General features: G+C 42.0%; 1 protein-coding gene across 6 annotated transcripts in view; it reads right to left on the reverse strand.

The window, feature by feature from the left end:
- The window catches only part of DPP6 (dipeptidyl peptidase like 6), an 812,601-nt gene that overhangs the window by 398,453 nt on the left and 393,573 nt on the right, over nt 1–20,575 (reverse strand). Inside the window, exon 1 of one of the 6 annotated variants that reach the window (XM_037891093.2) lies at nt 6,535–6,982. The exons of the other annotated variants lie outside the window; for them this stretch is intronic. Coding sequence (XP_037747021.1) covers nt 6,535–6,591 — 57 coding nt within the window. The 5' untranslated portion in view covers nt 6,592–6,982. Of the gene's footprint in view, nt 1–6,534; nt 6,983–20,575 lie in introns of those variants that run through there. 6 annotated transcript variants of the gene reach the window in all.

The raw sequence follows: 20,575 nt of genomic DNA on the forward strand, positions 1-20,575 counted from the left end.
TTTGTTCAGTGGATTTTTTCTACTATGTATGGTACAAAGAACATGAATACAAGGTATTTTTTGTCATTTAAATTATTTTAAATTTACTACCTTGTTTTGAATTCACAGTCTCAAGTGATCATGATTCATGGCTACTTAACGTATTGCAAAAATCACAAAGGAACAGCATTAAAGTCAGAAGACTACAAAGTAGAAAATCTTAGTTCACCGGTTAACTGCAGCAGTGCATGACAACATTTCTCCAATGCATCACAATTGAGTCCAAGCTGCTAGATGCCCTACACGAGGACAAAAGGAGCCAGTTAATTCCTTTTCCTTGATAAAGCAGGTTTTCTTTTGGAGTTTAAAGCCATGTCTTGCAAATGCTAGTTAACTGACTACCTGCACAACTGGGTTCCTCTGGTTTCTAGCAGCAAACTCAAGGCATCCTACTGCAGAAAAGGCAGCTGGGGGAAAATTGCAACACATGCTACCCACAAACTCCTCCTCAGCAATGAGGTAGGGACAACAGCCAACCAGATCTGTCCCAGTAGAGCATGCTGATGGCTAAGCAGGGAGATGTGCACATCCAACAGGCAATCTCTGCTTAAGCCTCCCAAGGAGTCAGGACTACAACTTAACACTTGTACTTCCCTGAAGTAGAATCTCCAAAGAGGGGAGGAACCCTCAGAGCAGCACTAGGGATGTACCAGCTGTGTGTGTGGAGGGTGACTATGGGAGATGAAGCAGGGGAGAGTCAAGCCCAATGTACCAACTACCAGTTACAATGTATTTGTACAGTGTCTAACACAGCAAGGTCCTGATCTGGTTGAGGCCTCTGGGTTCTACTTCAATACACGTTAAATACTAAAAATTGTAAATGGTTATGTGCCAAATTTACTCCTTTCCATCTCTGTCCTCCACCACCTCTTAGTGGCCTGTTCTCCATACAGCAACTTAGCAGCTTGAAAAAACTGACACAGTTTGATGCAATTTCATGTTCTTGAATACAGTGTTCTCAGGAGCCCTATTATGGAAATTTAATCTCTTGCGAAATAGATCAAATACCATTAATGGAATAAAACACAAATGTTCACTATGACTTCCTGGAGAAAGTCGGGTTTTGGATCTACAGTATGATAATGTGGTTTATGGAATAGTTATCAAATGAGAAAATTATTCTCGTGTCAAGAGTTTTCTCTTTTAAAAAAAAATTAAAATGTGAATTTAACACACAGTTTTCACTAAAAAAATCCAGCTTTGTTTTTGGTCTAAGTCAGTGCCAGTTGCGTCCTTGCTCTTTTCCTAATCTTGAATGTCAGCATCCAGAGGACACTCCTCTCTGCCTTCTGCACAACTAGAGTAAGCAGAGCCCAGACATTATGTCGAGTTGGCTAGAAAGACTGGTATGCACATGTGGGGATTCACCTTTGGGAAAGGACAGCTTCCAGCTCCAGCCAAGGCTCTGTAGGAGCGTTGGTGTCCCAGGCTGCTGAGATGATGTGCTGAATTAGCTCATTTCCTGGGTGCCCTAGCCCCACCTGGTCCACCCCAGACTGCTCCTAGCCCCCTGTGGAAGTTGGGTAGCAGACAGACAGTTTGTGCCACTGTGTTCCCCAGTTCTATTCTAAATGTTGTGCTCCCAGAGCCCTGCCAGCACAAGCAGGTGGAACCTGGGATGTGAATCAGAACTTTCTTGTTGTAAGAAACATTTAGGCCCCAATCCATTCCCCTTGAAACCAATTGGAGAACTCCCATAAGATACACCAACACCAAAAGTGATGGGCCCAATAGACAGGAGAGAATACTCTTCACAACCTCCATTATAACGTGGCGTGAACAAGACAGACTGTGCCTGATTCTCAGCTACTCTATGGCCTTTTCACACCACTCTGGCAATGTAAAGCAGCCTAACGCTCTTTAAGGCCACCTTATATTGCCAGGGTAGCATGAGGAGGCTTTAGAATAACTGAGACTCGGATTTATTGTATCCCCTTCAGTACAGGGTTGTACGTATCGTATAGCCCAGCATATGCAGCACACATCAATCAGTGAGGACTTCTGGGACCAGCAATCAGGTTTGCAGAGCCTGGAGCAATTTAAAGTAGCATCACTCGGAATAACAAACCTTTAAAGTTTTTCAGTTCGGGAATATACTTCCCATATATGAATATGTACCGTTCTAAGTCATGGTCTCCCACTCCTGCTAAAGACACATTCAGGGCTTGGTCATGGTTCTTATTGGCCTGAGTGACACTGGAGAGAAAGCCGCAGCACAAAACCCAACTGGTATTGGCTGGATAGATATGTGTCTTTGAAAGGGGCCTTTGGGGAGTGCTACAGCTGTAAAATAGGCTTAGCCAGATCTCCCTCCAACCAGCCACCCTGGCAGGAGATGGGGCCCTGGCACATGTCCAGAAATGCCCCTTCTGGAGCCACACATTATGCCTGGTGCCCTTTGGCACTCTTCGAGCAAACCTGCAGAAGTAGAGGCAGACTTTAGCACACTGTACAAGACACTATTAATGTACCTCTTTGACCACACACTACAGTTCTGCCTGTGAAGTACAACGTGCCGTGGTAGATTGGGAGCATTAATCTTTCCTTCCTTCCACTCCTCACCGAGCTTCAATTGGGTTTCCTGAATTAACTACCCACACCCCTTTTCAAACTCCTATCATTTGAAATTAGAATGGCACCTTTGAAAATAAATTTAAAAAAATTATTAACTTAATGACTATTAGAGAGAGCTATTCTATTGATCTGACTCCATTTCATTTCCTTGTGGGAATATATTTCAGCCCAAAGCAGCCCTCCTCTTTCTTGCCTTTTTATCTAACATTTGGTCAGCACATGTGACAACACGCTAGGCATAAATGGTCATTGTTAACTCAAGCGTGTCTAGGAAATGTCCGTGTCAGAGCAAAATCCAGCTCCCACCGAAGTCAGTGGCAAAACTTTCATTAACTACAACGGAAGCAGGATCAGCATCTTAATCAATTTTGTATCAAATTTGTATTAATCAAGTATGAAGCTAACCCAGCAACCTTTTAAATTACAGGGTTTTTTTTCAAAAGAGAAGGACTGTTCCCTCACTCTCTCTCTCTTTATTCCTGTCATACATGACTTTTAAAATGTCTAGCATCATGTTTAAAATGTTTACCATTATGCTGAGTACCAAATTTTGATGAAAACTGGCCCAATTATTTTTATGTAGGAATACAGAGCTATGTGCATTCCCATGCCCATCACATCACAAAATGCCATGTAACAGTAGCAGAAAATAAGACTAAACTATATATAAAATACACAGTCTGCTACATGCAACAAGCAATTTTTTTTAGGCTACCATTAAAGTCACTGGGCCAGATCCTCAGCTGATGTAAGTCACTGGAGTTCCACTGACTTCAGTGGAGTTATGCTGATTTCCACTAGTCAAGAATCTTCTTATTTCTTCATATTCACTTGTTTAAATTGTTAACATGCAAACATAGCTTTCAGAGCTCAGTCACATGTCCGGCTAGCAATCCCCAAAGGCATAGGCAAAGCTTTGGTATTCTCTCGAGCCTGAACCAGAGCCCGCTGAGGTCTTTCCACTGACTTCACTGGGCTTTGGATGAGGGTCTATGACAACATGCACAGTCACTTGTATGTAGTGCTCTCCAACCATGTGGGGGGAAATCTTTATTGTGGCAGAGGTAACTAAGCATAAATAGAAAACTACATCCAACTCCCACCTTGGTAAAGCCGTCACAAACTGTGGGTTTTAGATAGCATCAAAAATCGCTTGAGGGCATCTTTCCTCGACTTAGGAGGTTTAATGTTATAAGTTCAAATATAATGTTATAAAAATCAAAATAAACATTTTTTAATTAACGGGGCGGGGGTTGTTCATTCGTTTCTTCAGGCTGCAGAATCTCCACATAGTACAGCTTCAAATTCTTTATTTCATATTTCAAGAGCAATCATACCTTCATGTCAATACAACCTCATTTTCCTTACAGGCATACAGATCACTATAAAGGTTTTGATTTAAGTATAAAACCTTTGCTTGTATTTTTCTTTAAAAAAAAAAAAAACTTTCTCCACCCTCTCCTGCAATGTCATTTATTGACCATTTTCTGTTTAGCTTAGTATTATAAGGGAAGAGACTATACCTCTGCCAACAGTGCAACTTGAATGCCTCCGGATCAAGAAGATGTCACAATGAGGAATGCAGAAAAGAAACAGTCACAATCTTATACGACAGTAGCAGCTGCTCCTATAGAACATTCAGTCCTCTACACAGTCAGAGGAGCACTTTCACCGTCGTGTTATCCCAGGTAAAATCTCCAGCTTGATCAGTTTCAAGCAAGAGAAGAACAGCCACAAACCAATAACCAGTGGAAAATGTTTGGAGAACTCTGTACTACTTTACAATTACAAACTACTTACTTAAGTCTGATGGGGTCCAGTTCCTCATCTGGTGTAAATGGGTGCAACTGAACTGAAGTCAATGGCGCTGTTCCCATTTACAGCAACTTGGGATCTGGCCCAGGGTGTCAAATCATTTTATACAGTGGGAAAACAAAACAAAAATTTTATAGCAGCTGGCGAACTTTTGTACTGATTCAAAGACTAATATCCACTGATATTTCTATATGCCTGATATTTCTATTTCATACCCACATTAGGGCTGCGCTGAGGCAACGCACGGTTTTCCAACGATTAAATGTACCATATGGATTGAATTGCTACTTAATTCCATAACTGACTGAAAACAATCAAGAACCTTTGCATCATGCGAAAGGGTGGACACACATGCCGTGCACTAAAAATGGGGAAAGGTCACAAAGGGACAAGTCAATATCAAAATGGCATTAGGAAGGTAACAATACTTAAAAACAAAAGCAGGACTCCTTTACAAAAGGCAACTGATTTACACTTTCTGAACCAACAGAGCCTAACTAATATCAACACTTTTACTAAACTTGGGGAGAATAATCGCTATCGCTGCCTTTGTTCACAAGAAGCAGTTTTTATTTTCCTTCCTCCTGGACATACAGCTTTGTTCATTTTTATCTGCAGCACGCAATGACAATGGGTATGTCCCAAAAACAAACAATGAAAAAAGAGTGTGTGTGCTGTAGATGACAGGTTTAGTTAAAGGCAGTCTCTCTGCTCTCAGGATCAAAGTTGATTTCTTCACATTTTAGCAGAACAGCTGATAAAGCTCTGGCCATTAGTAAAATGTCACCCTGAAAATAAATATCAGATTGTGCTACCTTTGGTGGCAGGACACCCAATGAGATTTCAACCTCTCCCTTCCCCACCTGTCTTTAAAATGTAACACCAGTGAAAATGTTTGGTGCTCCCAATGTATAGAGCTAGGAAGAAACTATTTTAAGAATTAATTTGTGTCCCGAGAGATTTAAATTATCCTCTTGTGCTATCCTAACCAATGATTAAAGCTCTGAACTTCCAATCTTTTAAGGAGACAATGAAAATATAGGTTTCAGAGTAGCAGCCGTGTTGGTCTGTATTCGCAAAAAGAAAAGGAGGACTTGTGGCATCTTAGAGACTAACAAATTTATTTGAGCATAAGCTTTTGTGAGCTACAGCTCACTTCATCGGATGCATTCAGTGAAAATATAAGAATTCAAGATTAATCTTTATTTCCCTGTAGACTCTGACAATGTGTAGAGGAAAGCAGGGTTGTGGAGAGGACAGAACTGCTGCTATGTTGCCATATAAAGAATCTCTGAAACCTTTGCTGTCCTTAGCTGTATCTCAGCCTGACTTCCCCTTATGTCACCCCTTCTTATCTTGCATATCACTTAGGGCTAATGATGTGGCTCCTGCTTTTCGGTCAGAGAAAGTTTCCCCCTTGCCTACCAGCACAGAATGAAGATGAGCAGAGATACATATTCAAAAACCTGACAGAGACAATGGAACAGAAAGGAAATTAAGTCTTTAACTCTCTGCTTGTATATAAAGACAAACACACCTGCAATGACAAACACAAAGATAGAGCAAATCAAATTCAGATGTGGTGTAAGCAGCTGGTATTTCCATTTAAGTCAATGGGAGTTGTGCCTACTTTATACTGTAGCTACATCTGGCAAATACATACTGAATATGTAGATACACACATGCCTCTGAAGCAATTGAAATCTACTTTTGCAATTTTGTGCCCAACTACAGAGTAGTTGTAAAAAAGCCTAGGAAGTTCCACATGCAAAGCTTGGATTATTCCAAGGGACCCCTATCCCATCCCACTGTACCAAACATCAGCCCCATGCAGCAGATGGAGGAAGTTACAGAGCAGAACACTCTTCACCTATACATTATTGATTACAGGGTGCAATCTTTTAAACATAACAAAAAAAGCCCCAAACAAGTGAACCACACACCTGCTCCAAAGCGCTTTCCTCCCTCCGCTGACTAGTGACTCAGGTGGCAATTTTAGTAACAGCCACCAAAGAGAACAACAAAACCAAAAATCATACAGGAAATTGATAGCTATATAATTCAAATCTATATTTGCTTCCAGTTGAGGAAAATAAACAGCATTACCTGTTCTTGTTGTTGGGCTTGTTTTCCTGATGCATTTTGTTCCTTGGCTGTAGTCATGCTCACCTATTTGTCCCCACTGCAGTGGTAAACAGGGTTTTACAGAGTGTGTGTGTGTGTGTGTAGGGACACACACAAAAGCTAAAGGGATAAGGATGTGTAACTAGTCCATCACTTAATCACTAGCTAAGAGAGAAAGAGAGAAATTCCCCTCACCCCCACAAAAATATAAAATAAAAATGTAAAGCAATAAATCTCAGTCTCTCTTTCTCTCTCCCTGTTCCTCTAAAATAAAATCAGGAAAAGAAGGATGCTGTGGGGGCTTCTTCAATTAGCAACAGCCTCTGCAATCGTCACAGAAACAATGATAACTGCTTGGCAACCAGCAACTGGCAGCTCAGAGCTAGAAGACAGCGATGTGGTCCTCACTCCCCCACCTCCACACACAGTCAGCGCTGGAGCTGCGCATGCACCGGCTGGTGTTGTAGCAGAATGTGCCTCCCTCTGAGAATGTAGCTCAGCAGCCACTTGCATTCCCAGCGTTTGGGATAAAGGATCTAGGGGTGCAAATGTTGAGGGGATACAGGGCACTCCACATAAACTGCCCTCACCCCCCATCCCACCCCCAGTGTTTTCCTCTGTCCAGAGAGGGCAGATTCTGATGAAAGTGACATACCCCACAAAAACTGCTGTCCCCACCCATATCTCCTTACTTGGAAGTGCCCCCATCGCCCATCTGTTTGCACCCCCTATCTATAAGGGAAATGTATTGCAAGGGTTACAATGCACTCCACAGACATTGAACCCCCACTCCAACGCAGAAGGGACAAATCACAGAGAATACAACAGACCTTTCAGGGGCAAATTCCATCAGATATCATGCATGCATCAGAAACTGCTCTGCACTCAGCTCTTTGCCTCACTGGCTAGAGACCGGCACTTTGAGAAGGGTATAGCATACTTCTCTGCTCCTGCCCCGACACAGGCACCTGCTGTCTGGAGGGGGTTACTTCAAATTTTTTGGTTATTGTTGCTGTCTTACACTAACTTTCAGCTGTCTAGGTCAGCTTACACACAGCACTTGCTCTAGCTGCTTTGCTCCATTACAGCTTGGCCAGCTCCCTGAGGATTCCTCTGGCATAAAGGGAATCCCTCGGGCTGCATGGAACTAGCCCTCAACAGGAAGCATTCCTGGGAGAAAGGGGGCATATGGTTGGTTGCTATATCTAGCAAACCAAAACTCTTGAATGGCCCCTTTGGGGCCACAGGCAGTTGGGAATAATTTAGAGCAGCTCTGAGGATGCTCTAAATTATGCTGGGCACAGAGCCAGTCTCTAATCAGCTCCAATACTGGACAGATATGAAGGGGCAGGTGCCATAAAGCCACCTTTGCCACCATTCCTCTGCCAGCTGAACCACAGCCCTGGACTGGATCCTACATTGTAGTTCAGAATGTGATTACAAGTTGTTCTAGCGTTTTGGAAAGGTTACACACCCCTCCTCAAGGTCCAGCGCTTGGCCCCCTGCTGAATCTGCAGACTGCTGACCAAGAAAGTGGAATATCAGAGTATTTCTAGGGCAGGCAGTTGACCAATGTCCAATTTTTATTTCAGGAATTCATCGCTTGGGGTCAAATTCATCGTGGGTGCAACTCCGCTGAAGTTGATGGAGATGAGCCCTCTTAGACCCATGGTGAATTTGATCCTAAATGCACAGATGGGACAAAATCAGGCTAATTTTTCCAAAGAGTCTCTCACTAATTCACCCAAGGCCTTCTAAGCATTTCTGCATTACCACCAGCAAACTGAATTTCAGAGTAACTAGGACATGAAATAGGTGTGAAATACAGGACAGCTTGTAAGAAACGGAATGTTATTGCCTGCCCCCACTCAGCTGAGGCTGTGCAGTGGCTAATTCTTAAAGAAAACTGAAAGTAGCAGCCCTCTGACAAAAGGTTCACATTCAATTCTAACAGAGCTGGGCCAAAGTTGGATCCAGGGTGATCAGGAATCTCATGTGGTTCCAGGGACTCTTTGCATTCTGTTCCCTGTATTCACTGCAGATCTCACACTTAGATAATTATCTTCAGTGACAGTGTCCACACCTAGCCAGAATAGGATATCTTGGACTCTGTTCACACACTTCTCAGTAGCCATATGTACACTATGGATCATGCTTAGCATTTCTGATCTCATGCTGTGTGATATTGTAACACAAAATCTTTTCATCACGATTCCATCACATGGACCAATATCAGTTCTACGGTCCCTACAGTTAGGTTGTTACGATTTTGTTTTTCAGTCCCACCCCCCACCCCGCCCACCTACCCAACTAGAATTATGCTCTAGGTCTTGTAAACGTTTGGTCATTTTGTGTTTCACACCTGACCTTGTCTATTTTTCCTTTAGATATGGGTAGAACTTGAGACAGATTTACTTCTGACTTTCCCTCTTTATACGAGTACTTAAAATACATTTTGCTTTTATTTTTCTTTCCAATTTGTGCCTAAAAAAACAAGCTTTTGCAAAAATGGTTGTGTTTATTGCATGCATGATGCCACACCCTTTATGCTGGAGTGTGTTGTGATGTGTGTTGTGACACTTATTGAGAACAAACATGGTTTGTACTGTTTGTTTACCCTTTTCTTCTGCCTCCATCCCTTGGCATGCATTTTTCAATTTACGTATTCTTTCACTGTTAATATTTTAAATTTAAGCACAGTTTTCACCAGCTTTGCAGATATCCACCCTCACTTGCAATGTTATGTTAATTTCTTCCAATAAGCTTGGCCTCAGAACACAAAGTGTTCATTGTCCTAATTAGTCCATTAGTTAACTATCCAAATTCACATTTAGCTTTGCTATCTAGGTCCATAACTTCATGTTCAGTGCTCTCACCTGGCAGCCAGTTTCTTGTGCTTTTTGCTGGTGACATTTTTACCTAGATCCCAGCACTCCACTGGAATGTACTGTAGATCTCCATTGCCTCTTGAAATGCCACACATAGATGCATGGAGGATTTCATCCTCTCAGATTTCTGTGCAATACCACTTTCTTCTAGGACAACACGGAAGCAACAAAGCAAGCACATCCTCCAGTTCTCTGACAAGATCCCTCCCAGACAGCGGGATTCAGATAGTCAACAAACAGGTCGTTGCAGAAGAAACTGTTATGAGAACAGGCAGTGGCCATGTGCACCAAAAGCCACTGCCATTCAGAAACAGTACTGACTGACGCAGGCAGAATAATCCTCATGTACGGGTGGTGTTCAGGCCTTCTATCTTGACCTCCATGCTAGGTTAGAGACTGGACTTCGTTGTTTGGCCTGAGTCACGAGTTACAAAAGGTTAAACAAACTCCTGTAACTTGACAAGAGTCTTTATCTCCAGAGTCCAGTGGCTGTTGACGCAAAGGAGTTTACACCAACTGTACAGTTAGTGTAGTGGGGGAAGGAGCCGACAGAAAAAGATGATGATGGGACCCTCGTAATCCTGTCTGACGAAGCTGGAAGTTGGCTTAAGTCAGGGATGACAATTGCCCAACACTGTTAGGAAATTATGAACCAAATGAGAACCAGCATTTTAGCTCCCCCTTGGTGCAGACACGTTTCCTGTCTGACGAAAACTACTTCAGTACCAAACGAAGATAACATTAGAGGGGTCAATAAGAGGGAGAAAACTGAAGGCTTAAAAAGACTTGTATTGCCATGAATCCCTATGAATCTCTTAATGGCTGAAGCAGAGTAGCTATTCTGTATGGCCACCCATCATGTCAAGGTGGTGAGTGTGTTCTGGATGGAACAGCAACCCTGTTTACTATTTCCTGCCTAAATGAATTCCTAAGGGAATCTGTTTACAAAAGGCTATCTCCTGACCCCTCCCTCCATATCTGTGGAATTCCCTACCCACCAGACTGGGTGGAAACAAAGAGTCATTTAGAATAAAAAATAGAAACATTTTGTTGTGAAAATGTCAAAATGAAACTTTTTGAAGATTTTTTTTACTGTAACAATTCGATACAGATCCACAAGATCTCTCAGTCAACCCGAATCTACCATTTCGAGATAAAAAGTTGCCCTGCTGTACTGCACACTCCAAGGGCCAGCTCCAAGGCCACCCCTTACATGCTGGGAACCCACCAGCCCCTCGTGTAAGCAAGAGGGCATGGCCCAAATGAGGCTACTGTAGCCTGCAGTTGATTGGGAGGTGAACAATGGAGCCTGAGCAGCATGAGAGGTATTTGGCTGGCTTTTCGTTTTTATTATTTTTTGAGCTTTTTCTTCGTCCTGCGGCAATAGCAGCTGCATGGCGGCCCTTCTGCCCTCAGGCTACACGGGACCCTGGCTGGGCCAAAGCCAGCTGCTCATTTGTCCTCAATACATTGAGAAAGATGAAGTCCATGGCATTGCACATGTGGAACTAAATGCAGTGTAGTGCTGAGCACCTGCAGTCCCACTGAGTCCAAGCCATTAGTCCTGAGGATGCTGTCATTCACATCTTTGGCAGAAGTCCTGAGTGTCACACTTCATGTAGTCTGCTTTTGGGCAAACCAAGCCCTCTGTATTTCCTCTGTGATATTAATCAGTAACAATCACTGTTGTTTTGCCTGGTCTCCTCTCACTTCAGGAGTGGCATGTGACAAAAGGGAGCACTCGCTCTGGCAATCTGTGGCAGTGTATAAGCACATGCACAATCCCCTACTTCCCGTGCTAGCTCACATGCAGATTGTAAAGAAAAGACCCTCCCGGAGAAGGTTTTAGAACGTGGTGTTGTGGACCTAAGAAGCGTTAGCAAGGTAATTAAGAGAGAACCAGCAAGAAACAACCCGCGAGAGGTCAAGTCCGCAGTGGGGCAGGGAGAGGAGCTTGTCAAATGAGATAGCCAGTGGAATTTCTATTTTGTGCATGTGTTAATGTTATTAATGTGGAAGGAGACTGACTAAACTTGGATCAAAACAGACCCACAGGAGGCAGAGGGGAAAGCGTTCAATATGCAATGCCGCTGCTTTCCGGAGCGGAGACAGGGGAGCAGGACACAAGGTTGGCAGGTCTTGCAGAAGCAGGCTCTGCTCAGTAGCCCAGAGGCTCTGCTCCGTAGCTGCGCTATCTGCTCAGCCAAAATGTGCTCTGGGCCCCCTAAGCTCAGCAGCGGTGGCCTCCTGGAGAGGGAGCTTCACTCATCCTCCAGGCCTAACAGAGAATGACTGCAGCCACCTCACTCCTCCCTGATCACAGCTCTCCTGCTTACTCCTAAGTGCCAGGTGGACTTGGCTTCATTGCCAAGAGCAGGAAAACAAGTCAGTTGGATTTGTGCATGGCAGCCCGTTAGCAAGACCACTGTCATGTCAAAATGCGTCCCCCCTCCAACAAAATACGCCTCCACTTCTTCTGGCAGTGTAATGTATGGTTTCCCTACACGAGCTCACAAAGCACGTTTGGAGGAGTCTGCACACACTCAGTAGCAAAAAGGGCACATTGTGGCATGACGCTGCACTTTGTAGCTTTCCTTTGGTGCTGGTGGGTGGATGTTAGAAGACTCATCGCTGTGCCCAGATATATACAGCACTGGGTCCTTACCTATGAAACTCAAAGGACTACCAGCACACCTTAGAGAATCAGATCCCAGAACTCCAGGATGTGATTACATAATTAGAGCTTGGTACTCCTTCGAGTAAAGAACCTCTTTAAAAGGACTTCTGTCTGTGGGGACCAGAGGAGTTTGGCTGTTTATTCTTTTAGCTTTTAATTTGTTCTCTGGACTTTCTTCTGATGGGGAGAATTTGTTATTTTGTTCAGAAAATGCAATTTGTGCCCTGGCCCTCTCCATGAACGTGCTGACCTCACCGAGTGGGATATTACAGTAATGGCCTCTGTCACACTGGAGAACTTGAAACACTTAACGATGAGCTTAGCGGACACACATTTTACTCCTATGAAGGGCAGCAGAAGTACTTATAGTCATTATTTCCATCCCACCTTCTACACTACTTGCTGCCTATATATCTCTTACTGACGGTGGAACAGCTAACACACTTATAACCTTCCTCACAAACGAACATCCCTCTTTTAAGAAGAATTGATAGTTTTTAAAGGACCTGCTGCATCACAAAAGATATTTCGTTGGAAAGGGGGAAAAGCACCGTTGTTCAATAATGTGAACAAACAAGTTTTATCTTGCAATAGCCTTGCCCTTGGTATCCATCTCCTGGAGTCTCTGTAAGGCCTTGATCCTGCAAAAAGATGCGTCTGGGGATGCCTACACACCGTGGACTCCCACCAACTTCAGTGGGACTCTGTATGGGCACAGGGCCCACCCACGCAGATTGCTCTTCAAAGATCTAGTGTGTTAGAGACATTAACAGTTCAAAGATGAAGTTACAGATGAAAATACAAAAGGCTTCCATTATCCATGACCTGTCCAGGAACTGCCTTAGGACGAAACCTATTTAATGCAATATTTTCAATAGATTCAGCTAGTTTACTTAACTGATGTCAGTTAATTGTGTATTTAGATAAATATCTGTTGCTACAGAAGCCACACTTAGAAGTGTTTCTACTGTTTTTACTAGTTTGAGAAAGCCTTCTATTCCTATATGTCGAATGGACGATACTGAACTGCCCCCATCCACTACGTGGTGGGTGTAGCCAGAGCAATCCTAGGCCGGTAGAATAGCCCGAAGGGGCTCTTATTGTTGACACAATTTAGAAGTTGCTCTAAGCTGTGCTCCTGGAATTGAGAGAGTGGGTGTGGAAAGGCAATGTAACATCACTATAATAGGTTTACTTGCTGAATAATAAAGCAAGGTTTACTTGCTGCCCACTAGATGTTTCTGGGTGCTGTACAGAATTCCAGACAAGCTGAGGTTCCTGGTAAGCAAAGGAGACAATGCTGGGACTCAAGCTGTGAAGAAGCCTGCTTGTTTGCCTGTAGTCTGTATCATTTTTGTGTAATAAATGTCTCTTGTCTAAAATGGACTGTGACTCCATGTATCATGATAGCCATCTCTGCCCCACACCCATTTGGATAATGTGTGCAGCTTGGCTGGTGTGAGAATCTGGCTCCTTGTAAATAAAGATTAATCATATGTGCTAATATGCAGGAGTCACCAATTTAAAGGGATTATGTTTTACAAAAAAGTTTCTCATGATTATTTACTGGGGTTGTTCCTTGAATCACTGAATACTTTTCACTACCTCAGTATAACTCCAAAGGTACACGCATATGATCATCACAGTCACTTGCCATTTTGTTACTGCTGCTTATAATATGGATTTTACTACCCTTTTCCCCTCCTTCTCTGTCCCTGCTGGAGTGACCTTGGCAGCTGTAATGCAACAGATGCCTAGTTCTAGCTGTTTATCTGTAGGGGAGAGAGTTCTGAGGTCCCGATGTCAGTGCCAGCTGTGAAACAGGGTCCTCATGGCCTGGCTTGCCCTTCGGCTCCCTCCAGTCTTATAAATCAGTCTTCACTGAGGAAAAAAATCCTCCTTGTTTATTTCTGGATAGGTTCGGAGCTAATTCCTTGTTGGTTGAGTGGAGTTTTTGTTTCTAGTTTGGAGGTTTATTTACTAGCAATTTAAAATTTATTATTAAAATGTGAGATCCATAAAATGACCACTCAAGTATTCCAAGTACACACAGCAAGAAATGTAAGCTCTCCATTAATGAAAGGAAGAGAGAGGTAAAAACCCCACTATACTCAAAAACAGAGAATCCACATCTCTTAAGCAGCTGCAAACATATTAGCTTTTATTATTGTCCTCTTTAATGCTTGGAAAGGGGAGAGGTTCATCTTCATTTTATCTATAACAGTACAGATTTATAGGCTGAATAAATTATCTGCATGTAAGATGATGAGTGGTTTTAATGTAAATGTTATGAAAGATCTTATGTAAGCACATACCATTGCCTCAGAGATCCTTGTACATAAAAGACACAGCTGGAGTGAGTAGCTATTTAAGCTTTTGTTTTATGAAGTATGCTCCTCATTGCAATGATTGTTGCTTTTCATTTATTTTTATATTGGCCTTAAAAACAAGAAAGAGGGTAAGAATACTTGACTTCACAATAAGATTACTATGGTTTCAGTGGTGGAACCTATGCAATACAATGATCCATGATAAGTAATTAAAGGGACACTGTTGGTCTAATATACAACCCCACCCTAAAAGTGACATCTTTAGCCGCAGCTCATACCACCTCGTCCTATGAGGTTGCACAAATAGCAGATATGGGTTAGGTCAGATTTGATCCTGAAACATGCTGAATGCCTTCCATTTCTATTGAAGTCAATGGGAGCTGAGGGCACTCAGCACCTCCAAGGAGAGGCTCAGCACCCGGTAGGATCAAGGTGACAAATCTCACAAGCTCAGCAGAGTGCTCAAGCCAGATCTGAAGTGGCTGAGAGATCTCCCCTAGGTGCTAGAGGAAGTGGTGTGATGCAGGAGGTGACACTTTCCTGTAGGTCACTTCTGAATCAATGCCTCGGCGCTGGGATGAGATGTACAGCTGCAGAAATGACATCTGCTTGTCAAAGATTTCACTTAATACCAGAGGTACAGGGGTGTTGTTCCTGGCATCCTGGTTAAAGATCCTATTTGGGTATTTGAACACCACCAATCTAAACACCCACTGGAGTTTAACGGCATGTGGCATTCTCCCACACTTCCTACTCTGAACTATCACTGTGGGCTGTGATGGCTACAGTCATTTGGAGATCCTGTAGGATTGAAAGGTGTTATGTGTAAACATACGTTATTACATTTTTGATACCATTCCTCTGATTCCCTAACAGTTTATTCCCCCCAAAAGCAGCATTTTCAAGTGCACAAACAACAAACACACTGCAGGAGACTCTCTTTCTCCCTGTTCACAGGCACACAAAAGACCATATTGCTTCCCCCTGCTATGTCTCCCTGCCCCCCCCGCTTTTTTTTTTTTTTTTGAGAGAGAGAGAGAGAGAGACCACAGAAATATCAACTATATAAAAACAATGCACTCTGAAGTGCAAAGAGGGTGGGGCAGAACAAGATTTTAGGCAATTTCACTTTAGTAGTCTGCACACAAGGGTGAAACAAAGGGGCACAGAGGGAGAACGCACTAAGTACTCTATATAACTGTGCACTCTCAATACACACTGCTGCTATTGTGCTCAAATGTCTGGCCTACATGGCTTTTTAGAATATATCTTAAAAGCATATGATGGCTGTAGTATGTTCCCGGTGTTTTTAATGCCCTCTAGTGGAAATGCTAATTATAGAACAAGAAAGGCCTGTTGGATTATTCTACCCAGAATCCTTAACAGGAAGCTGGGTGTGTCTGTGTTTGACCAGTGGAGGAAAAAATGAAGGATGTTTGCTTGTTACTGGCAAAGCCTCAAGATTTCACTCATTTCTTATGATGAAATAAGTCAGTAAGTCGCTTTCCCTAAATTTTAAAAATGGCCTTGTGATTCTGGGTGCCCAGCATGACACACCTGGAAAGGTGCTGAGTGCTTTCGGAAAATGATATAGCACCAATTTCCACTTTCACTGCTGGGATCCCGCATGAAACTAAATCCACACTCCTGCAACCAGCTGATAACATGTAGAAAGCAGATGCTTTACCACATGCCATGCAAAGTTTTACTATATATCATTGCTGAATACACTGACCAATACCAACAGCTGCATAAAGTGGTGTAAGAAGGGGCCAAATCCCACAGTATTTATTAGTTTTATTTTATTCACTCCTAATTCAGATGAACTCGCTCTGGGTTAAATCATGGGTGAAATATCTGCCCTTATACAGAGGGCCAGCATGAGTCCTATGTACAACATAAACCGAATTTCACGGATATAAGTGGGACATGGGCAGTTTATAAATCCTCTGCGGCAGGTGAATTCCACCTCCAGTAAAGTACTGAACATCTAAAACTTCCATTGACTTCAGTGGGCACTGAATGTGCTCAGCAGTATCATATCAGGAAATCATTGGGGAGCACTGCTTAAAAAGAGATGGCTCAGTCTGGCTCAGGCATTGGCTCATTGGCGTTTGCCTGCATAAGGACCTCACAGTGTGGTCCCCTGTGTTTGTATTAATATGAATAAAATGCACTGCAGCATTTCTGAAACACTGAAAATGAGACTGTCTGCTATGACCTATTTAAGAGGATCTTCCTCCATGTAACTCTGAATTGACAACTAGCACACATTCACGCTATACTATTCACAGATGAGTCTGTGCACAGTAAAAGCTCTCTGATCATACTATTGTTCTGTACATTCTGCCATATTGTAAGAGCAGCAAGGAAGAAATAACGGTTCAATCATTGTTTCAAGGTAGTTTATGACAGAATAAAATTAGCACATCTCTGAAATGAACCTAATGCAAGGCACTTTTTATTTTTATAAAATAGCACGAGGATGAAAGTTTTAGATGCTTTGGGGACAGACAGGAAGTTCTACAGTATCCCAATCTGTCTCATATATAACATATAAATATGCAAGAATGTGCAAAGTCCTTACAAATGAGCATCCAACAGGAAGCCAAGGAAGTATGAAACTCCAGCTTTCCTAAAAGCAACTAGAACAGTATTATATGTCAAAGATGGTTTTAAAAATGCTAATGACACCCTAGAAGGGCTAACGTGAGGGAAAAGAATTGAAGGAAGTGGACACATGGATTTTCCCCAGTGAATATAATCCTAGCAAGGAAAGGAAGCTGTGGCAAAAAGGTTTAGTGGTCAAGCACCAGGGAATTATGTAGAATGTCCAAATTATACCCTGGGCTTTTGTCTCATGGCTATGATCCTTCTTAAAGTTGGAAACATGTCCTTGTTGCACAAAGGCAGATCATTGAAGTCAATTGGAAAACTCCTGCTGACTTCAATGGAGCAGAATAAGGCATTTAATTACTGCTTAAGAGTTAAATCAACAGACAAGATTTCAAAACTTGATGGTTTTATTTTCAACAAGGTTTCCCCCCTGCCCTCTTAGATGTCACAGACAGTAGTTGTATGTGCTTGCCCTTTGAAAGGAGCTGTGTTACACAAACCTCAGACAGGCCTCTTGCAGTCCTAAAAGGATGTTTTTCTTCAGTGTGATTTCATATAGGATGGTATCAGAGGTGGAATTACATAGCTCAATATTTGTGGTTAAGGTATGTGTGTTACATGTTATGTACTCACCTAGGAAGATTACTGGTTTAGCTTTGTGGTTAGTGATATAAGGTAAATAGACTGCATTCATAATAAGCATGCCTATGTAAAATTACATTTCATGTAAAGGTTGTTTGCATACAAGTTAGCATACTTTTATGGCACAATGCAAGACCCATATCTTCTCTGAGGCTTTCTTTGCCTGACTGAAGGTACAGTTGTTGGTGGTTTTGGAAAATCAGTTTATTTTTAAAGATGCAGAAACTATGTTTTCCTTTCAGATTTTGTACTGTAGACAAGACTTGAGATTTTATCATTAGGAATATCTGATTAATTAAAAGGTTAATAAGTAAACGAACATATTGTATCTATCCGGACAGAATACTATGGGCCTTGTTCTCGTTTACACTAAGGCCACTTTACACTGCTTTGTGTGATATAAAGGGGCCTTTGTGATAAAATGAGAATCTGGCCCTGTGTATCCAAAATGATCAGAAAAAGGCATTGATTCAGAAAATTTCTATTGTGTATTGTAGTTAGTGTGTTAGAAATCTACGTATTAGCAGAAATTCTGGACTGAAGCTAAAGCATGAACAGATGAACTCATTGTGTTATTTATTATTTGTATTGTGTTCACACCTAGGAACCCCAACCATGGACCAGGACCCACTTTGATAGGTGCTACACAAACAGAACAAAAAGATGGCCCATGCCCCAAAGAGCTTACAATCCAAGTAAGAATATTATTGCTGTCATGGCAATGTCTCAGGGTAGATTTTTTTAATAATAGTTAATTAGTTTTTTTTAATATTAGTTAATTTTTTAACTAATAGCAAGCTGTCTGATTAAATCTTCCAGGATAGAAGGTTCTCTCCCCCACACTCACCTCTGAGGCACCCTACAGCTGAAACACCCTTCCTGAGCAAGTCTGCTATGTGATATCCCTCTCCTCCTTTCAGACCCCTCTTTAAAACATATGAATACCTGGTATCAAAAAACAACTAAAAATCCCTAAAATCACATCACTACCCAACAGATTTGGCTTCTGTTGCATCCCATGTTCCATCCTCTGTCTGTAAATTGTCTATTTAGGGCTTGACACAAAGTCAAGTTAAGTCAGTAGCACTGCTCCCATTTACTTCAATGAGCATTGGCTGTAAGACCCGAGACTGTAAACTCTTTGGGGATAAAGCCCTAGTCTTCACCCTTGCCTGTGGAGGGCCTGGCATGCTGGTACCACAGAAATAATAGCTACATCACAAGTTAATGTTAGGGGGCATTTCAAAGTGAAGCTTTATTTTTAGCACTAAAAGTGCAGAACTTGTCTAGAGAGCCATTTATGAAGAACATCTGATCCACACAAATAGGGACATGTCAGTTCATTTTCATTTCAGAAATCCATTATGGTTAATTGTGCACTATTTAAATTGCTCTTCACCAAATACAATATTATTTTGATGTGCTATCCCACTTAATGTACTCTAGGAATATTATTCAACCCAGTATCAATTACATTTTTCAATAAGCTGATGCTCTGGTTTAAACAAAAGTGAAAACATTCTTTCTTTGAGAAATTCAGTATTTCACATCTGCATTTATTCCAACTGAACGTTTTTGTGTTTTATTCAATTAAGGAACACTGAATATTACCTTGATTCAGGAAATGTTAAATGACAAACGTTGATTCAACATAACTTTGGCTGAGTCCAAAACCATTACCAACAGCGTTATCATGCTGTATAAAACTGGATTACAGCTCTAAAATAATCTTCTAATTTAATAACAATGATTAAAAGCTTCTTCCAACTGTACTCTTTGGCCATTGCACTAAACTATGGCTCTTTAAGTCATTATGCAGGGTTGAAGTGCCCCAAAAATTGAGGACACTCAATATTAACCCACAACTTTCTACATCCACCATACAAGCTTCTGAGAAACTTGAATTTCACAAGATAATTCACGTATTCCTGTCATTTTCTACTTTTGACTTTTTTTGGTCTGTAAAAGCATACTGACGGTCACATCAGGCCAGGTGACTAGCAATAGTCACAGGGGTTCAGATTTTTCCTCGTTCTCTGGAGCTGTGAGATTCCCTAATTGCAAAGTGGAATTTACCAGCCTAAGCTCTTAGGTACTCAGGAAATAATTCAAATGGCCCTCCCCTTAAAATCACTCCTTTCCGAAAGCCACATTTAGGGGGGAAATTGTCAATTATTGCATTGTGCCATAATGTACATTTTCAGGTAGCAGTAGTTTAACATAATGTAATTCCACATAGCTGATATGACTTGATCAGACCACTGGTGTCAGCTTTAAAAGGTAAAGAGGTTTTAAAAGGGCACCACCAATTCTGATCAGACCTCTAACATAGCTCTTTTAAAATGTCAGGATTCTTTCCAGAAACCTTCATTTGTAATTATTTTTATTATTAGCATCCATTTCCAAGTCACCATTCAACTCAGAAGAACACCTTTCAGAATTTACCAGCCTTGCCGACAGTAACTGCTTCCCCAACTGCAGCCAACGTTGGACTGACACTGCGCAGCTGCTCAACAGCACACCTCAACAAATGACCACAATTTCGGCCAGCAAGTGAAGAATACCACAGCCCAGAGTTCCTCAACCTTTCCAGGTTCGTGACCCCATATTCAAAGTCAAAACTATTCACAACCTTCCTACATTTACTATAAAGATCGGAGTAAAACCATGTGTCACTGAATAGACTGAATAATTTGTGTGTGTCTGCGTTCATTCCACGAGCTTGACAGAGAATACATGGCTTTGAAGGATAAGGCTGTGCAGAAAATGGGCAGGGGGGAGCAAGTTTTTCTTTGCTTTCAATTGTAATACAATGTTCAACACCTTGCAACCCCACTGATTGCCTTGTGTGACTTCCCTGCCCCCCGAGG

This window comes from Chelonia mydas, chromosome 2, assembly GCF_015237465.2.
Source record: "Chelonia mydas isolate rCheMyd1 chromosome 2, rCheMyd1.pri.v2, whole genome shotgun sequence".
Taxonomy (NCBI): Eukaryota; Metazoa; Chordata; order Testudines; family Cheloniidae; genus Chelonia; species Chelonia mydas.